This window comes from Seriola dumerili, unplaced genomic scaffold, assembly GCF_002260705.1.
Source record: "Seriola dumerili isolate Sdu_G_001 unplaced genomic scaffold, Sdu_1.0 BDQW01000191.1, whole genome shotgun sequence".
NCBI lineage: Eukaryota > Metazoa > Chordata > Actinopteri > Carangiformes > Carangidae > Seriola > Seriola dumerili.
In genome coordinates this window covers 6,615,953-6,631,974 of record NW_019174446.1, presented here as the reverse complement: position 1 = coordinate 6,631,974, position 16,022 = coordinate 6,615,953, and the positions used below count along the sequence as shown (strand labels likewise).

The 16,022-nt window shown below is 41.2% G+C and overlaps 2 protein-coding genes across 2 annotated transcripts; both read left to right on the top strand.

Annotated features, from left to right (window-relative positions):
* Positions 1-3: 3 nt before the first annotated feature.
* Positions 4-4,669, top strand: nsmce2 (NSE2/MMS21 homolog, SMC5-SMC6 complex SUMO ligase). The gene is made up of 6 exons (XM_022753520.1): positions 4-393; positions 756-868; positions 1,152-1,305; positions 2,469-2,560; positions 2,791-2,897; positions 4,256-4,669. The coding sequence occupies exons 1-6, from the start codon at positions 279-281 to the stop codon at positions 4,365-4,367; spliced, it is 693 nt and encodes a 230-aa protein (XP_022609241.1). The 5' UTR covers positions 4-278; the 3' UTR covers positions 4,368-4,669.
* A 3,300-nt stretch (positions 4,670-7,969) lies between these two features.
* Positions 7,970-10,284, top strand: LOC111227765 (protein FAM84B-like). The gene is made up of 2 exons (XM_022753466.1): positions 7,970-8,105; positions 8,422-10,284. Exon 2 carries the CDS (start codon positions 8,624-8,626, stop codon positions 9,446-9,448), a length of 825 nt encoding a protein of 274 aa, XP_022609187.1. The 5' UTR covers positions 7,970-8,105; positions 8,422-8,623; the 3' UTR covers positions 9,449-10,284.
* Positions 10,285-16,022: the final 5,738 nt, after the last annotated feature.

The window sequence follows — 16,022 nt, the reverse complement described above, 5'->3', positions numbered from 1 at the left end:
GAACTTAGAACTGAGCCACTGTAGGAGTTAACTGTTTTTTTCGCGCGTTATTTGTGTTTGCTATTTGTATTTTACCTTTATCCCATTGGCTTCACAATAGCTTTACTAAAACACATTGACCCAGAGACAAGACGTCGTTACTTCACAAACAGTAGCTCGTCAGTTTACTGGCTAAGCTAACCATAGCAAACGCAGGTGACGTTAGCAAGCTAGGCTAACGTAACGTTAGCTTAATTTGTTATATTTGTGGTGTCGGAGGGTTAAAGTTATTAATCGTAATGTCTCTGAGCGCCGTTCACGGAACACTGACAAGCCTGAAGTCATGTCAGGTAGACATCGGGACAGGAATGGACATAGTGACAGATGTGGCGATGGACCTGGCGGAAGCTCAGGGTAACTAACTTTGATTCTCAGTCTGCTTGACTAGTCTCTGTTTCTCTCTCATGTTTGTTTCAGTCTCTGCGTGTGCATAGTTAAAAGGTTATGATGGTGCTATTGATTTCCTAAGTGCATTACAGTTGGTAGACTGTAACTACTTTTATTCATGTACTGAACTTAATTAAAAATTTGAGGTAATGATCTAGTTATATATCCATGAATATACTTATTGGGGTAATTTTTTACTAATACATCTGTACTTTAATATGAATACGTTTGAATGGAGATATTTTACTTTTACAGTGTGATATTTGCACTTTTTCATGGGTAAAGGACTCAATACTTACTCCAACACTGTGTGTGTTCTTGTGTCCCAGATGAAGAGGTGAACCCTGGCGTCAAAGAGATGGAGACCATGATTCTGGAGTGTGCCAGACTGGACAGGGAGATTAACTACTTTGTTGATGTTGTGCAACAAGTCACAGCTGAGGTGAGAGCAATCTGGCATGGTCTAATCACATTAGTGGAAAACATGTTTACCTCTATACTAAGTGAGCAGGTCAGGCTAAAGCTGCATTACTAGGAGAACGACGTAAATTAATGGAAAGTGCATTAAGATGGATTGATTCTTTCCAAAGTCATTTAGCACACAGACTTTTTAGAATGGCAAGTCTAAATGTGAACGTGTAAGTTTTAAACACCAGAGAAAACAATGAAGTTGACTTGAATTGTAAAGGTCATGGAAACAGCATAACATACTTGAGTTACTGTAGGTCACCACACAGCAGCCAGAGGCCATGTTCAGCCTGTCTGCCAAAGTGAAGGAGCAGTTCACAGAGAGAACAGCCAGACTCTCTGATGCTGATCTGCACCGTCACCAGAAAGTAGTGGCCTTCAAGGACAGCATCAAGAACTCTTTAAACCAAGGTGAGGCTTGTAGAGAGAGGAAAAATAGTCTGAATTGGTCATTGCTAGACTACGCAGTGGATTCAGGATATATAATAGACTTTGATAATAGCTGTGCTTGCAGGAGAGCTTCTCAGCAAAGGAGAGAGAGGAATCTTGGGATGTGTTTCAGGATAATTAGCTTAATTTTAAACAAACAACTCCCTTTGTTTACTGAATAATTATGTTTGCCTGACACCCTGTAGCTGTTATTTTCTGCTTTTTAATTGTTGTCCTCATTACACCCCTTATTAAAAGGGTGGCCTCCCACAGACAATGCTATGCTTTTTAGGTTGTCTGTATATGCTGTAAGTGAAATCGCTGCTGCGCCCGTGCCATTTTCCCAGGCTGACTCAGTCTAAAAAGTTGTATCAGGTTACCCAGTAAAAAAAATATGAGAAAATATAGTTTAAAGTGTGAACTTTGTGAACTAAGGTGAGATCATTTCATGCTTAGTCAATGTATTCTGAGAAGGATTAACCCATCAGACATTATCATTGTCAAAACTATCACTTCATGCTCTTATTGAGGTGTTAATATTTTGGAGCTGAAACATTGCGCTCAAAGGCTTAAATCAAAGTCTGTAAGCCTAGCTGTGGCTGTGTCATTGCATCGTGGCCTGGATGAATTTCAGTAGGCAGCATGTTGAGTTTTCTTTAATACCCTAGGCCTAGGATGACCTTTGAGTCATTGGAGAGTTGTAGCTGTAGTGGGACAACAACAATAAATACATGGACTAAAAACGGGGAGATTGCTTTATGTGTGGGTGGGTATGTTAGATGTCTGTGTACCTGTGTGAGTGGGAGAGGTTTGTGTGTGTGCAGGCAGGTAACTGTGTATCTGTTGGTGTCATGTCTTAAGGCTATGTGTGCTGTATAAATTCATGTGGCTGTGTATCTTGTTAGTGAACGATGGTAAATTTTGGTAAACAACAAATTTAGGCATTTGATAACATATCCAGGATTACCTCTGAAATTATTAGCACCTAAGGGGGAGATGTTGCAGTATTCCATAGTTATAGTTTCATCCAAGCTGGTGTCCTTGCCTGCTGGATCTTCTCCTGCCATCTTGTCAATGATCCAGTTCATCACTTATTACTGAGACTGGACGTTTGGAAACAAACTGTATGTGTTTGGTGTTTTCAGTCAGCCAAGAGTCAGCAGAGAACCTGGAGGAGCTTGATGAGGACATTGCTGTTACACTGAGCCAAGTCAACTTCACCTGCCCACTGACACAGGTACACTGCCCCAGCCTGTTGATATGTTATTTTACTAGAAATTCACTCTGTCACTGATTCCTGTTTGATTCTTTCTCTTCTTTTCTAACACTTTTTCTTACATCTGTACCTAGTCACTGACAATAATATCGTAGATGTTAAGAAGAGAAAATATAGAGAACCATCTCCATTTGGGTTTTTGGTCTCTGCATTTCATTATATAAACACACCTCTGTGTATCTGTATTCAAGGTGGAAATGGTGAACCCGGTTAAGAATAAGAAGTGTAACCACCACTATGATGAAGGAGCCATACTGGGCCTGATCAAAACAAGACAAAGCCAGAAAAAGAAATGCCGGTAAGACATGCTCCCTTGGAGGACTCTTAGAAAGTTGAATTAGGTTTTGCTGCAGTAAACAACTCGGCAGGTTGGCGTGGGACCAGCTGTTTGCCTTAATTCACATTTTCTTTATTATAGTGCTTTGATGTTGGAGTCAAATTAAATACGGCTGGTCCTAGAGGAACGCTGATGAAATCCCAACGCCTGTCTATGTTGTTGTCAACGAAACCTGCCTATTGTCTTGAGTCCTGACTGTGGTCACTGTGCACACCCAACATGCACAGTTATAGCAGCAATACCCAAGAGGGCTTTTTCTTGATTAGGTGTATGACTGTTGACTACAGGTACAACAGCATTTCATCCATATTTGCTATATCCATATTGAAGCAGCCCTGAAGTGCCCATCATCATTCAAGTCTTCATGCCTAACAAAGCTTCAAACAACACTCACCAAAGCATGTGTATTGTTTGAAGAGGTTTCTACAATGTATTATTCACATATCAGGATAAAAACAGAGAGAAAAGGAAACTAATAAAGCAAAGCTAACCAGGCATTTGACCGCTTAAATATGTATTATGCAAAATTATACAACAATAAATGAGGCAGAGCTAACACCAGAGATGCTCACAAGTCATTTTTAGCAAGTTTAAGTCAAGTCTCATGTCTCTTAGGGTTGAGCGGTCTATCATCTGCTGTATGCCCCCCCGCTCTGCTTAGAACACTGCATTGCCATATCTAAGGAATTCAAAGCATGTACTGCATTATCATCACTACTTCATCTCATAAGTTACGCATGGTAATAAGGGAAGGAATGACAGTTAGCTCATCAGACATTTCCTTAATGTTAATGAGCCAAAAACATGAAAACCATAAAACAGTGGGCAGCGCAGCCTGCTCCACTGGGCTGATTACCACAGCACAGCGCTATCGATCTCTCTCCCTCCCTCTTGCTCTCTCTCCCTCTCACTCTCCCCCTCGAGGCCCTACAACCAGCCCGGCCCACCAGGAATCTTCCCATGACTCCCGATTAGCCACTCCGTGTCCGACATACACCAGACTTCGTAGAAAAAAATTCAAAGTCATAGCAAATGATCTGGACCTTCCCCAAATGCAAATCAGTTCTGTACTTTTTGAGTAATTCTGCTGATAAATAAACAAATAGACATGGGGGAACACACAACCTCCTTGGCACAGGTAATAAAATAAAGATTGTTGACAAGTCCCAAATCTCAAGTCTTAAGTCTTTTGAGGACGAGTCTCAAGTCAAGTCTCAAATCACTGCGTGTGCGACTCATGTCCTTATCTCTGGCTAATACGAAGTTAATATATAGAGTTTTTTATGTGTTAAGTGTACCTGGCTGTTTCTGTCCTCTAGCTGTCCTGTGGTGGGCTGTGGGAACGCAGATGTGAGAGAGTCAGACCTCATTCCTGACCAGATGCTGAGGAGAAAGATCCAGAGCCAAAAGAGAAACAACAACCGGACGTAGTGCTCTACACAAGGATCATTTATCATAAAAAAACAATGTCTTGGTAATTTTTTGTATATTAAGAAAAGAGTATTGTTGGTCGTATTTTGAGACAGTTGTTTTTATCACTACTCAAGGTTTTAACCCATGTTGCCTGGTGTTTGTGAAGAATTTACAATTTTTTTTTTAACGATTTGTACCTCAGGAAAAATCCAGTAAAATGTTAATTTGTGAGGGGATGATTTTTGTGTTTTAACTGGAGCTTTTTATACTTCAGTCTCGTTGAATGAAAATAAATGTTTCAAACTTTGCTTATACTAATACCATCAAAGTTGTTTTTGTTATCGGGGGGCAGGGGTAATGATGACGTTTCAAATATTTTTCTGTCGCATATGATGCAGTAATTTCACAGAACCACAAGAGAGCAGCCTCTGCATGAGGACACGGGATTAATGTGGTCAGCAGAGCCAGAACAGGAGACATGAACTTTTCATCTCTGGATTATCATCTCTCAACTCCAGGTATGATGTAGTATTATTATTAAAGCTATTACCACCACTGGCAATTATAAATCCAGGAGGTGCTCATTTTAGTTTTCAAGTTAGTGAGCATATATGTATAAATAAATACAATCTATGAACCAAGATAAAGGAATATTGGAAATGTTGAAATCTTAGTGTCATACTATCCATTTCAAAATAAGACAGTTTCCTGTAATTGCAGATAACTGAAGCAGGATCCATGAGATAACAGAAGAACTTCCTCAAAAAAACGGTTTTGTGAAAGAGTCATAAACAAACCATTCTGTAACATATGCAGGAATGCACTTACGTGATTAAATCCCTCCCTTCCTGCCGGCTCTCGCTGCCTGTGAAGGGTCTTTGTTCCAGAGAGAAACAAACAAAGGCTGTGTTGAGATGAAACTAGGTAAAGCTAATCTTTTAATAACCTTGCATCAGGCATTTAAAAAAATCTCTAATTGCTCTTTCCCTCCAAAGAGTGCGTCATGCAGCACTAAGAGCATTTCTCCAATGAAGATATTAACTGGCAACAAATGATCTAGCTAATGTTGATTCATTCATTTCTCCACTCGGCTTCATTTTGAATTACCTCTCGGTGAATTCTAATTTTGTTTATTGCACAACACGTTAAGTCACAGGTAATTTTTACAACAACCGTTCAGTTTGTGGAACGTGCGCACACAAACAGCCATCAGCATTGCATTCAGCATATCACAGGCAAAGCCATTAAGCTGTTTCTTTGGAGGGATCCAGAGCTGTAAATAACCTCAGAAATTCAATCACAGTTTCGCACGGACATGCAATGCTGAGAAAGAAAAAAGAAAAAAAAAGCCAATCAATTCCCCATAGATGTTTGCTGTCTTCTGGTTATGTTTGATCTGGAATTCACATTCATCTGTTCAAAAGCTCCAAGAAGTAGGTGTAATGGCTGCCTGAGACACTGTAAGCCGCAATATCTGGCTTGTCCAAGGAGGATTTTACCTCTTGCTGGAAGTGAACATAGTCTCACTCTCTGGCACAGGAGTCCTGGCCAGGGCAGTGCCAGAGCTGGATGGAGAGGGAGGAGAACAGCAGGGTTCAGATAAGACTGGCACTCTGAACTCTGGTTTGATCCAGGTGTCATTCTTTTTTCCTCACTGCTTTTTCGAGGCTAAATCCAAACAGTTTGACACTCACCATCAAAAAAAGGAGCCTGGAAGAGGCAGCTTGCAAAGTTGAGAACCGTCGACAGAATTGTCAGGGAAACTGTTCTCTCTGGGGTTGCCCACATCACCTTCCCCTCTGAAGTGAATATAACAGTTTCCTTTAGAGCAGAGTTGAGTTATTTAAGATTGCAGGTGATACCAGAATTTGACAGAAAAGACCGTGAATAGAGGACACACAAAAACTCTTCACCATCTATGTACTGTAAATCCACCTGTACAAACATCCCGCATCCGGATTCCTGAGCTCACACACTCATAAACTGCAAAGACATTTTGACAGTAGGAAAATCGCAGGTGTAAATACTGGCATGCATGGCGGCTGAATTCCATTTAGCTGCTTCATTTTCAGGGTCCTATGTTGTACTGTGCATGCCGGCTCACTGTCACAGTGTCATGACTTACAGGGAGACGTCGCTTCAACACATTTATCATGCCCGTTATTATTTACACCTGTGCTTTTCCTTCTATGACAAGTCAAGCTGCTGTGAAAAAGAAACTACTGAAAGTTTAATTTAGGCAGAGTGCATTTCAGAAATGCTTAAACATCATTGTTTTGATATCCCAGCTGGCTCTAGTGACATGTAGATCTGTATAACTCAGGAAGCTTAGAGGAAAAATGTCAAAATCCAGTGCAAAGTTGATATTTTTCTCAATGGAAAAACACAGTAAGAACTGTATAATTCTGTAAAATCAGCTTGTATTAGATTGTGTAAAGTTCTGTGTTGCTGTTTAAAATGACATAACCTCAATTTCAGTGGAAAACTGAATAGAATGTATGCCCTCAATTTATCAAATAGATTTTGTAACGTATTTCCTATTTGAAAGAATGAAGAAAATTATGCCTAATAGTATTTTGCTCCTGAACGGCAGTGTTTGTACGTCTCTATGATTCTAATCCTTAAATTACATCATGCTAGAAGTTGCTGTAAACTACATACAACCATGTAAAAGAGCCAAAGAGATTTCACTTTATAATCCGATTTCACTTTTAAACCTCATTTCATCCTTGCACACGACTTTCTGAGAATGTGAATACTGAAATCACTGACTGCTTCTCTGACCAGAACAAACTTTTACCTTCTGTTACCGGCCTTAAAACAAAGTCAGGTTTTAGCACATAATTTTGGTCTAAAACTAATTATCCAGTGTTGATTACAACGGACAGAAAGTCATGAGATGGATGTTATTTCTCCTCACCCTTAACCATCTCCCTTTTCTTTCCTTTATACAGGATGTGTCTGCCGCTGTGTGTGCATGAAAATGTTGATGTTTTATGATTTCCTTATCGACTTTTTTTTTATGGGCTCGCACATCTTTTGTAGAATTGCATTAAAACTGCTTTTGTTAATGAAAATATATGGATTAATAATCAAGATATACTGTGTGTTTTAATTGTTTTTCACCTTTTGGGATCCTTCTCTCCCTTTTGAAAAATCACTGTATTGATCACGTGCACTTAACAGTGTGTGTGTGTGTGTGTGTGTGTGTGTGTGTGTGTGAGTGTGAGTGTGTGTGTGTGTGTGAGTGTGTGTGTGAGTGTGAGTTTTTTTTTTTTCAATAATGTATCCCTATATGATTCCACATCTTGGTATTATAGGCTACAAGGGAAAAATACTTTGTAGTTTTATTATATTTGGTAAGCTCATGGTATTGTGAACATGTAAAGTGTATTAAATCATATTGATTGAATGAATGAATTACAGTATTTTACTTTGATAACCTCCAATGTGATCTCCTCTGCAGGTTAGACTACAATAGAAACATCTCATCCTGTTTGTAGATTCTGTCTGTGGTTGTTTAATCAAAATTGGTACTGTCGCTTTAAATGGCAACACCTCCCAGCAGTCACTAGGTCCTGGATGAGTTTCGCTGCAACAAACACTGTGGTTCACAGCCTACTACAGGCAGTCTGTACAGCAGAGCAAACCACACAGGAAGGAGAGCAGCTGCCAACCTCAGTCTGAAGTCCTGTTGATTTTACAGATGTGACCAAAGGAGAGTGTGAGGAGCTGCTGAGACGAGCTGAACTGCAGGTGAGTGTGTGTCTGCCGCTTGGTCACTTTACTGTGGATTAACCTCCAGAAAATGAGGCGGAACAATTCTCGTGCTCACCTGAGACAGACTGGCGTGACAGCGGGAGTGTTGGTGACATCGCACGGTGCTGAGGGTGTATACAAAGTAAACGTGGCAGTAGTTATTATGTGAGTTCAGTGGAGACGCTGAGCCAACAGGTGTGTCAGGTCATACCTGTTGGGAATGTAAACCACGCGTGACAGTTTGACTTGCAAAAGGTTTCACTCGTGCTCTGAACTCTCCGTTTAAGATACTGTCTTCCTTATTTCTGTACAGGCGCAGTTGGTGTTCATCTGGAACACACATACAGCTGGACATGGATTATTGGTGCCGTCTCCACCGCTTTGGATTTAGTTAAGACACTGCACAACCCTGCGCCTCCTTCCGTGTCCTCCCCGGTGAAGTGAGTGCACCAAGAACAGGTGGATCCTGTTTCTGTGTTCAGCTATATCCTTCCCTTCATCCACCTGTCACCCTTATGGGGAACCAGGTGGAGAAACTTACGCATTTAAATTACGCAGAGGTGCCAACGTCGGACCCAAATGGATTCGACCCGGACGACGAAGGACCGCGGATTGGCGTCTCTTACATTTTCTCCAACGACGACGACGACGACCAGGACGACCATTTGGACCACTTTTCATCTGACAGCCACACGGTGAACCACGAAGAGAAGCCGTTCGACCCACAGGATGAGCTGGAGTGCGCGATTTACTACCGAGAGGAGAGTGTCTATGAGAGGAGCAGCGGAGCCGCGACGCACTCTGCGGAAAGTCTCCTGAACAAGTGCAGACCGGGAGACCTGCTGGAGTTTGTAGCCACTGGACAGTATCCTCACTGGGCTGTTTACGTCGGAGACTTCCAGGTGGTTCATTTGCACCGGGCTGAGATAAAGAACAACTTTCTCGCAGATGTGAGCCAGGGCAAAAAAGGCAGGATAGTGAACGGCCTCTACAGGTACCGTGCGCTCCCGCCGGAGGTGATTGTGCGCAACGCTCTGGACCACGTGGGGTCCAGAGACCAAGAGCTGTACTGGAGGAACTCGGAGTGTTTTGCCGCCTGGTGCCGCTTTGGCAAAAGGGAGTTCAAAATTGGAGGGGAGATACGGATTGGAAAGCAGCCATACAGGTTAAAATTACTCTTTTCAGAGAAGAAGAATCACGTCCTGGAGTTTCAGAGCCTGGAGGACGTGATCATGGAAAAGAGGAGGAACGATCAGATAGGCAAAGATGCTGTGATGCAAGAGCTGGCCAACCACCTGAACGCAACACATGAAATCAAAGAGGAGCGTTTTGTCAACTGATAGAGGATGCGCTGGTCAGCTTCAGTGGGAAATCCACAGTTTCGTTCTCATATACCGAGGATGTGTGTTGGTGAGGGAACATTTACGGCTCCAGAGCGTTGTCCATGAGCCTGTGCGCTTGTGCCACACTCCAAACAAATGTCCATGTTGAAAAGGAGTTAAAATTCATCTTGAAAATCTTTTTATTTTTTTTCTCCAAAGTGAGAGGAAATGCTCTAACATCTGGGGTGGCACTTGTTCCATTCTTAAGTGTATTAGTGAAGCATATCACAAGGGTCAAAACAAAATTTCCACAAGTTGATTTGCGTTGAAAACAAGTGAAAATTACAGGCCCCCGCCGGCAGATTTCCTTCCTCTTTCTAAGAAAAAAAAAAAAAAAGATTTTACACACTCAACCCAAGATTAAGTGACTTGTAATGGTGGATACATTTGCATCGGAGCTGCACCTGCAGTCTAATCATTTGGGGATGAAGTCAGAATGAAATTGCCCATAATTATCTTTCTAATCCAATGAGTCTTTGCACAGAGGAGCAAAACCTCTCCAATGTACTTATACCTGATGAGAGTGCTGAAAGCGCTTGCTCCTCTACAACTCAGGTGTTGGAGACCGATGCAGAGTGGAAGAGACACGACAGCTTTTCTTATTGTGTCAACCTTGAGGATTCCCTTCCGTTGCTTTATATCTGATCATCACACAGCTTTACCCACTCTTTGACTATTTTGTGGTTCATAGCTATGACTGTGCACTTTTATTGATTCATCCCTTTCAACAGTTTATTTTTTTGGAAAATGTTTGTATGAAGGAATATGGAAATAAATCTATATTTGAACAGTAATGTTTTTACTTTTCAGTGAAGGATTGTGACTGACCTTTTAAATGTTTTACGGGAATGTTAACACAATACCGGTCAATAATTTCAGACCATGAATCTCAGGAAAAGCAGGAGAGGTTGTTCTATATTCTCTCCAAACACTGCATCCTAATCACCAGCACTGTTTTGCACTGTGCACAAGATTTGAAAGCAGCAACACCCTTACCATCACAATCCCAGCTCACACCCCGGAGGAGCCACGGCTCTACCTGTTCAACTAGTGAGATCCCTGCTTTTTGTTTGTCGTTGTGTGGTGAGGAGTGCTGGCTGCCCTACAGTTAAAGCTGCTAATGCTGCCAGTTTTGATCTAAATATTCCCCTCAGAGCAGCAGCTCCCTGAAACCACTTTAACATCAGCTTTATAAGCTTGTGTCAAGTTGTGTTCCAACCATGCTGGACATTTTGCTTTGTTTACACCTCTGCCGACTGAAGATAAGTCATTTTTGAAAGTTTAGCCACAGGCTAAAAATGTTCTTCGCCCATATTTGGCTTTCCTTCCTTTCTGTGGAATTACAGCATTCATTAAATTTGCAAAGGTGCAATTTTATTTGTGTAAAACCACAAATAGACGGCTACATTCCCATCAAGTTTTTCTAAAAATACAGTATAAGAAAGGAATATATGGATACATTGGCAGTTTAAAGAATTTTGTACAGAATTATAATTAGGATGGAAAAAACAAGCCATAAATGTTAAGGATTTATCATCTTACAACAGGGAAAAATATAGATACTAATGATATTTTAAATTTCAACATGTTGCCTAAGTAATGTCAAATGTTAAATGCCTGTGAAACACTTTGCAGTGTGTTCACATACAGAGGCTGCAACGGAAGTTACAGCAGACTGAGGTTGTTTTGAACTGCTAGACATTTTTTTTTGTTCCCTCTCTATTTCAGAGGAAGCTGATGACTCTTTCAAAGCCAGTCAGTAGATGAGTTACTTTGCTTGTTTGTCTTCCTCTGGTAATATTTGCATAGAGATAATGTTGTAGTCATTTTGCTGCAGGTAAATCCCACTGGACCCAAAGCAGGATCATGATCAGCACTGGTACCAAATAGGAAAGCTGCTGGACACATTAGCATTTCTTCAGTCCTCTGTGGTCTACCACAGTGATGAAATATGAGGTGTGTGTGTGTGCGTGTGTGTGCGTCTGTGTGTGTGTGTGTGTGCGTCTGTGTGCGCGCGTGTGTGTGTGTGTGTGTGTGCGCGTGTGTGTGAGATGCATATTTATGATATCAGTCAATTTTTAGCACCAACAGAATCTAAGCAGCATTGGGTAAAACACACAATGTCAAAACAGCAGCCAGTGGAGTTGTGTGACTGAATATTAACCAAAATTTTAACCAAGTGACAAAACTGAAATTAAATTATACTTACATTATATAGGCCATTATGTTCAATTAGATTTCCTCTCCACAAATATGTGGGTTTTCTTTAGTCTCTGCATAGTATACTGTGCCGTTAGACATATAAACAACTGACAACATCATATAAAACATTTAGCTAAGAGGTAGCCATATAGCTATCAGCTGAATTAATATTATTAATATAATCTTATATTAATAGAATTTTGAGTAGTGTCTTATTGTATAACTTATATGTCAGTGAAATTTTAAAGCTGCCCTGTGGATTTTTTTTTTTGTAAGGAAACAACAGTTATGTTTACATTCAGTATTTCACACCAAAACACCAACATGCAGCGTGTATCCTTGAGGTCTAAACATGGTTGAATGTTTTTTTCTTCCTCATAAAACATTTGCAAAGCTGATTCTCCTTCACTGCTTTTGTTAGTGTATTGCTGCACTTCTTTGCACATTACTGCCACCAACTTTTGATGAGCAGAACACTGAAACTGGCGTCTTGCAAGATGTAAACTTGCTCCATAGCACTCCCAGTGGCCAAAAGCTCCACAGCATGCCTTTAATGTAGCATATCTACAAAGAAATCAAGTCAGCTTCACATTCACTCCAGTATCCCATGAAAACTGAGCCACGTTGCATCCCTGACTGAACTTCAGAAAAGGCCTGCAGTGAGATCTGTGACTAACTGAAATTAAATGTGACTAGTGAGAGTCAAAGCCCTCCTCCTTACCATGATACACAAAATGAGAGACCAGGAGAAGCTCTTGGTTTGACATGCTGGCTGACTGATGTCAGGCTTTTGGTTGGTCTGTCATGTTTTCTTTTATAGGACTGGAGGAAAGCCCACGCCCTTCAGGCAGAACTGGCAACATTACAGAAGTTGGGGAAAAGCCAGAGCTCAAATCAGACCCACCTTGTTTACAAAATGTCATTATCTACAAAAAACTCATTCCCACACGCACACATGTCTGAACTTAAGAGGAGTGAGCTCATGAGGAGATTGTATCTGACAGGCCTAAAGGAAATGGGACTGTGTTTTAGACGTGGCCTCAAGCCACTGAAAGATTGTTATCCATGTGAGACAAACACTGTGTAGCTTAAAGATGGATAGTTTTAGGACATTTAACAATATCAGGTTATGTGCTTGACTATTTAGAATTTGAATCTCGCCTCAGGGATTTTATTAACCTGCCAGTTTTCTGCCACTTGATCTTTTGCTGCTCAAACAGCATCTCTGAACTGCTCAGGTCTTTTTGCCAACAGATAGGAATTCTCTTTAACCATTAAAGAATTGCATTTATGAATGGCTGTTGGGAAAGAGAGTGTGCTTGTATAAGATAAGATAGTGAAACTGATTACTACGATTACGCCAGCCTTTGATTAGCAGTGCCATGTTGAATGTGTCATTCCTGAATCCAGAATTTGCCAACATTGATGTGAACAGTGGAGTTGGATAAAAACCAGGCGACTTCCTGCTCTTGTTAACAGTTAGCTGTTAAAATATGAACTTGCTTCCTCACCTATAAAAATCGTTTGCCATAGAGAGAGAGAGAGAGAGAGAGAGAGAGAGAGAGAGAGAGAGAGAGGGTGTGCTGTGGGGTTTTGTTTGTCAGGCCATTCTCACTGCCCACTCACCTGAATCATGTTTATGCGTTTATGCTTGTGTTTGGAGAGACAGCTCCATTTCCTGTGAATTAGAGAGAGCATAATGAAACTCCAAAAGCCCTTGTAACTCCAAAATTAACTACACTGCCTTCATTACCAGTCATTGATCCACAGTGCTGAAACTCACACAACTTTCTCTTTTTCACATTTTACCGAAAAAAGTTTATTTCTTCCAGCAGCACGCGCCTGCATCGGGTTAATCATTTATACGGGGCTCCCACCAGTTTGGCTTGGACTGGATTGTGTTTACTGTTCGCTCCGGACTGGCGCTGCACTGTGATTCTTTCTTGTCCCGACGCGGGGTGACCGCTTGTTTTTACAGCCACACAATGGCAAAGTCCGATCCCTTCCGGAAACATGGACTTCTAAGGTTGCTCTCCTTTTTCTAAGCAACATTCCCATAGCCTAGTTTTACATTGTTTGTGCTTCGTCTGCTACTTTTCAACTACAACTACTGAATTTAGTTTGTATGCTACTGCCCATACAGGCAGGCAACCAATGTTCCCTGCCTTTGTTTGTGGTTTCTTTCACTTTCCTTGACAAATGTGGTTTCATAGGACTGAGCACTAGGGTGTGAAGGTAAAGTCGCTGTTAAAAGCTATAGCTGGGGAATTGCTGTGCTCAGAAATGATCAGTTCAAAGAAATCACGATGGTTCAAAGGAAATAACAAGGAAACAAAAGCAATATAGCAAGTCAGGCTGGGTGAAGATACAAGACATCATGTGTAAGGATAGCTTTGTAAGACGAGGGGAGAATGTGCTTGATTTGATCGCTGAGTCTTGAGGAAGAGCGACAAATTCTTAGACGACAGCAGCTGATGAGGAGCTTTTCAGAATGGAATCAGGCCCTATTCTAGTTTGAGCTGTCGTGTCCGGTCAGCCGGACCTGTCTGGTTTACATAAGCGGAGCCAGACAACAGGAAAGGGCCCGAGGAGACCTTCAATAAACTGACCCTGTTTCTTATGACGGTAATGGATGAGCGAATGAATAAAAGAAAGAAAGAACGACGGGGGATAGGAGGCCTCGCTCCCTCTGAGAGAGAGGGAATCAGAGTAGTTATTAAACCCACATACTTGAACTGAGATGTGACTGAGAATTGTTGTCTTCAAGCGCTCTGACCTGTTTGTCACTTCAATTATGTATGGCAGGCTGATTCAATAGCTATCAACATTCATCTTGTCCTGAGTCATCGCAAGATTTCCTGCCTCTTCAGCTTTACTGGCCAACAGTGTGCTGGTTACCAGAGATTAAAAATTGCAAAAATTACAATTTAAGTGAGTCCAATTATGCTAATTATACAGTTGTAGGCCTTTTTTCTGGAAGAGGTTACATAAGCAGAGAAAATGCTCTTTATTTCTTTTTTTCTGGCTCAGTTTTGTTTTCCTGTTTTACTGCTCTGCCTCTCAATATTTGTCTACATTACCGAGGATTTAGATCATGTTACATTAAAGCCTAAATATCTAGAGGTTAAAGGAAAGACTTTTATATACCTTAACATACAATCCCTAAATAAATACCCAGGATAGACTCATAAAAAGAGTAAGAGGGAGCCACAGTGTGTCAGTTTTTGTGTGTGGAGTGCGCTTCACCTGGCAGCAAGAGTCATAATCCCCTGAGAGTCTCTTTTTTGGCAATTAATAGAGCCTACCCTCGCAGCTGTCTTTTCAAACTTTCCATCCAGATCCCAGGGAATCAAATTAGCACTTATCAACATTCCTTGCTCTTCTTTAATTTTAATTCCATGTAGCTGCTCCTGTGCTCTGTCAGTGTAATTGTCAGAGACAGAGCTGTGTTTTCTTATGCCCTTCACAGAGAAAAATCAAAAACAAAAACAAACAAATAAAGTACCCAATTCTAATGTGCTTTCCATCCTTTCTTCCTTGCCTCCCTCTTTCATTGTTTTGCTGTTTTTGACTCCTCCCTGCTTATGTTATCTGTCTTATTTTGAGTTGTTTAGGTTGACACATGATGATGTCCGTGACTCAGACTTTGCTTTTTGTGCCTATTATGCCTCATTCGACCTTATGAATTGCAGATTTCAAATGACTAGAGATGGTTTAGAGAAGTGCAAAACCAGATCCTTGAACTCCATGCCTTATTCTAAAAGGAACAGTCTTTTTGGGATATGCTGTACAGCTATTGGCTCTCTTGCCAAGAGTTGGACAGGAAGTGTGATACCGCTTTCATGTCTGTGCGTTAAATATGAAGTTATATCAGGCAGCCAGTTAGGGGGAAACAGCTTGCCTGGCTCTGTCCTAATGTAGCAAAATTTTCCCACCAGCACATCTTAAGGCAGCAAATTAACAAATGATATCTTAAGTGATGTATGTGCTGTACTATTTCATGACACAGTGTTGTCTTTGAGTGTGACAACCTCACAGTGACGACACGACCACTCCCATGTCAGTTCGCTAAACGAATCTGGAGCCAGCAGGCGACACGCTTAGCATGAAAACTAAAGGCAAATGGTAACTTTTTTTTTCTATGGGCTAAACAAATGAGATTCTTAATGAACTTGTTAAATATCAACCGTTAGGGCTGCTGACCGGCTGATTTTATAACCACTGGACAGAGCCAGGTTAGCTGTTTAGCTCTTTTCCCAGTCTTTCTGCTCAGCTAAGCTAACCAGCTGCTGGCCCTTGCTCAGATACGACAGTGGTATTGATCTTCTCT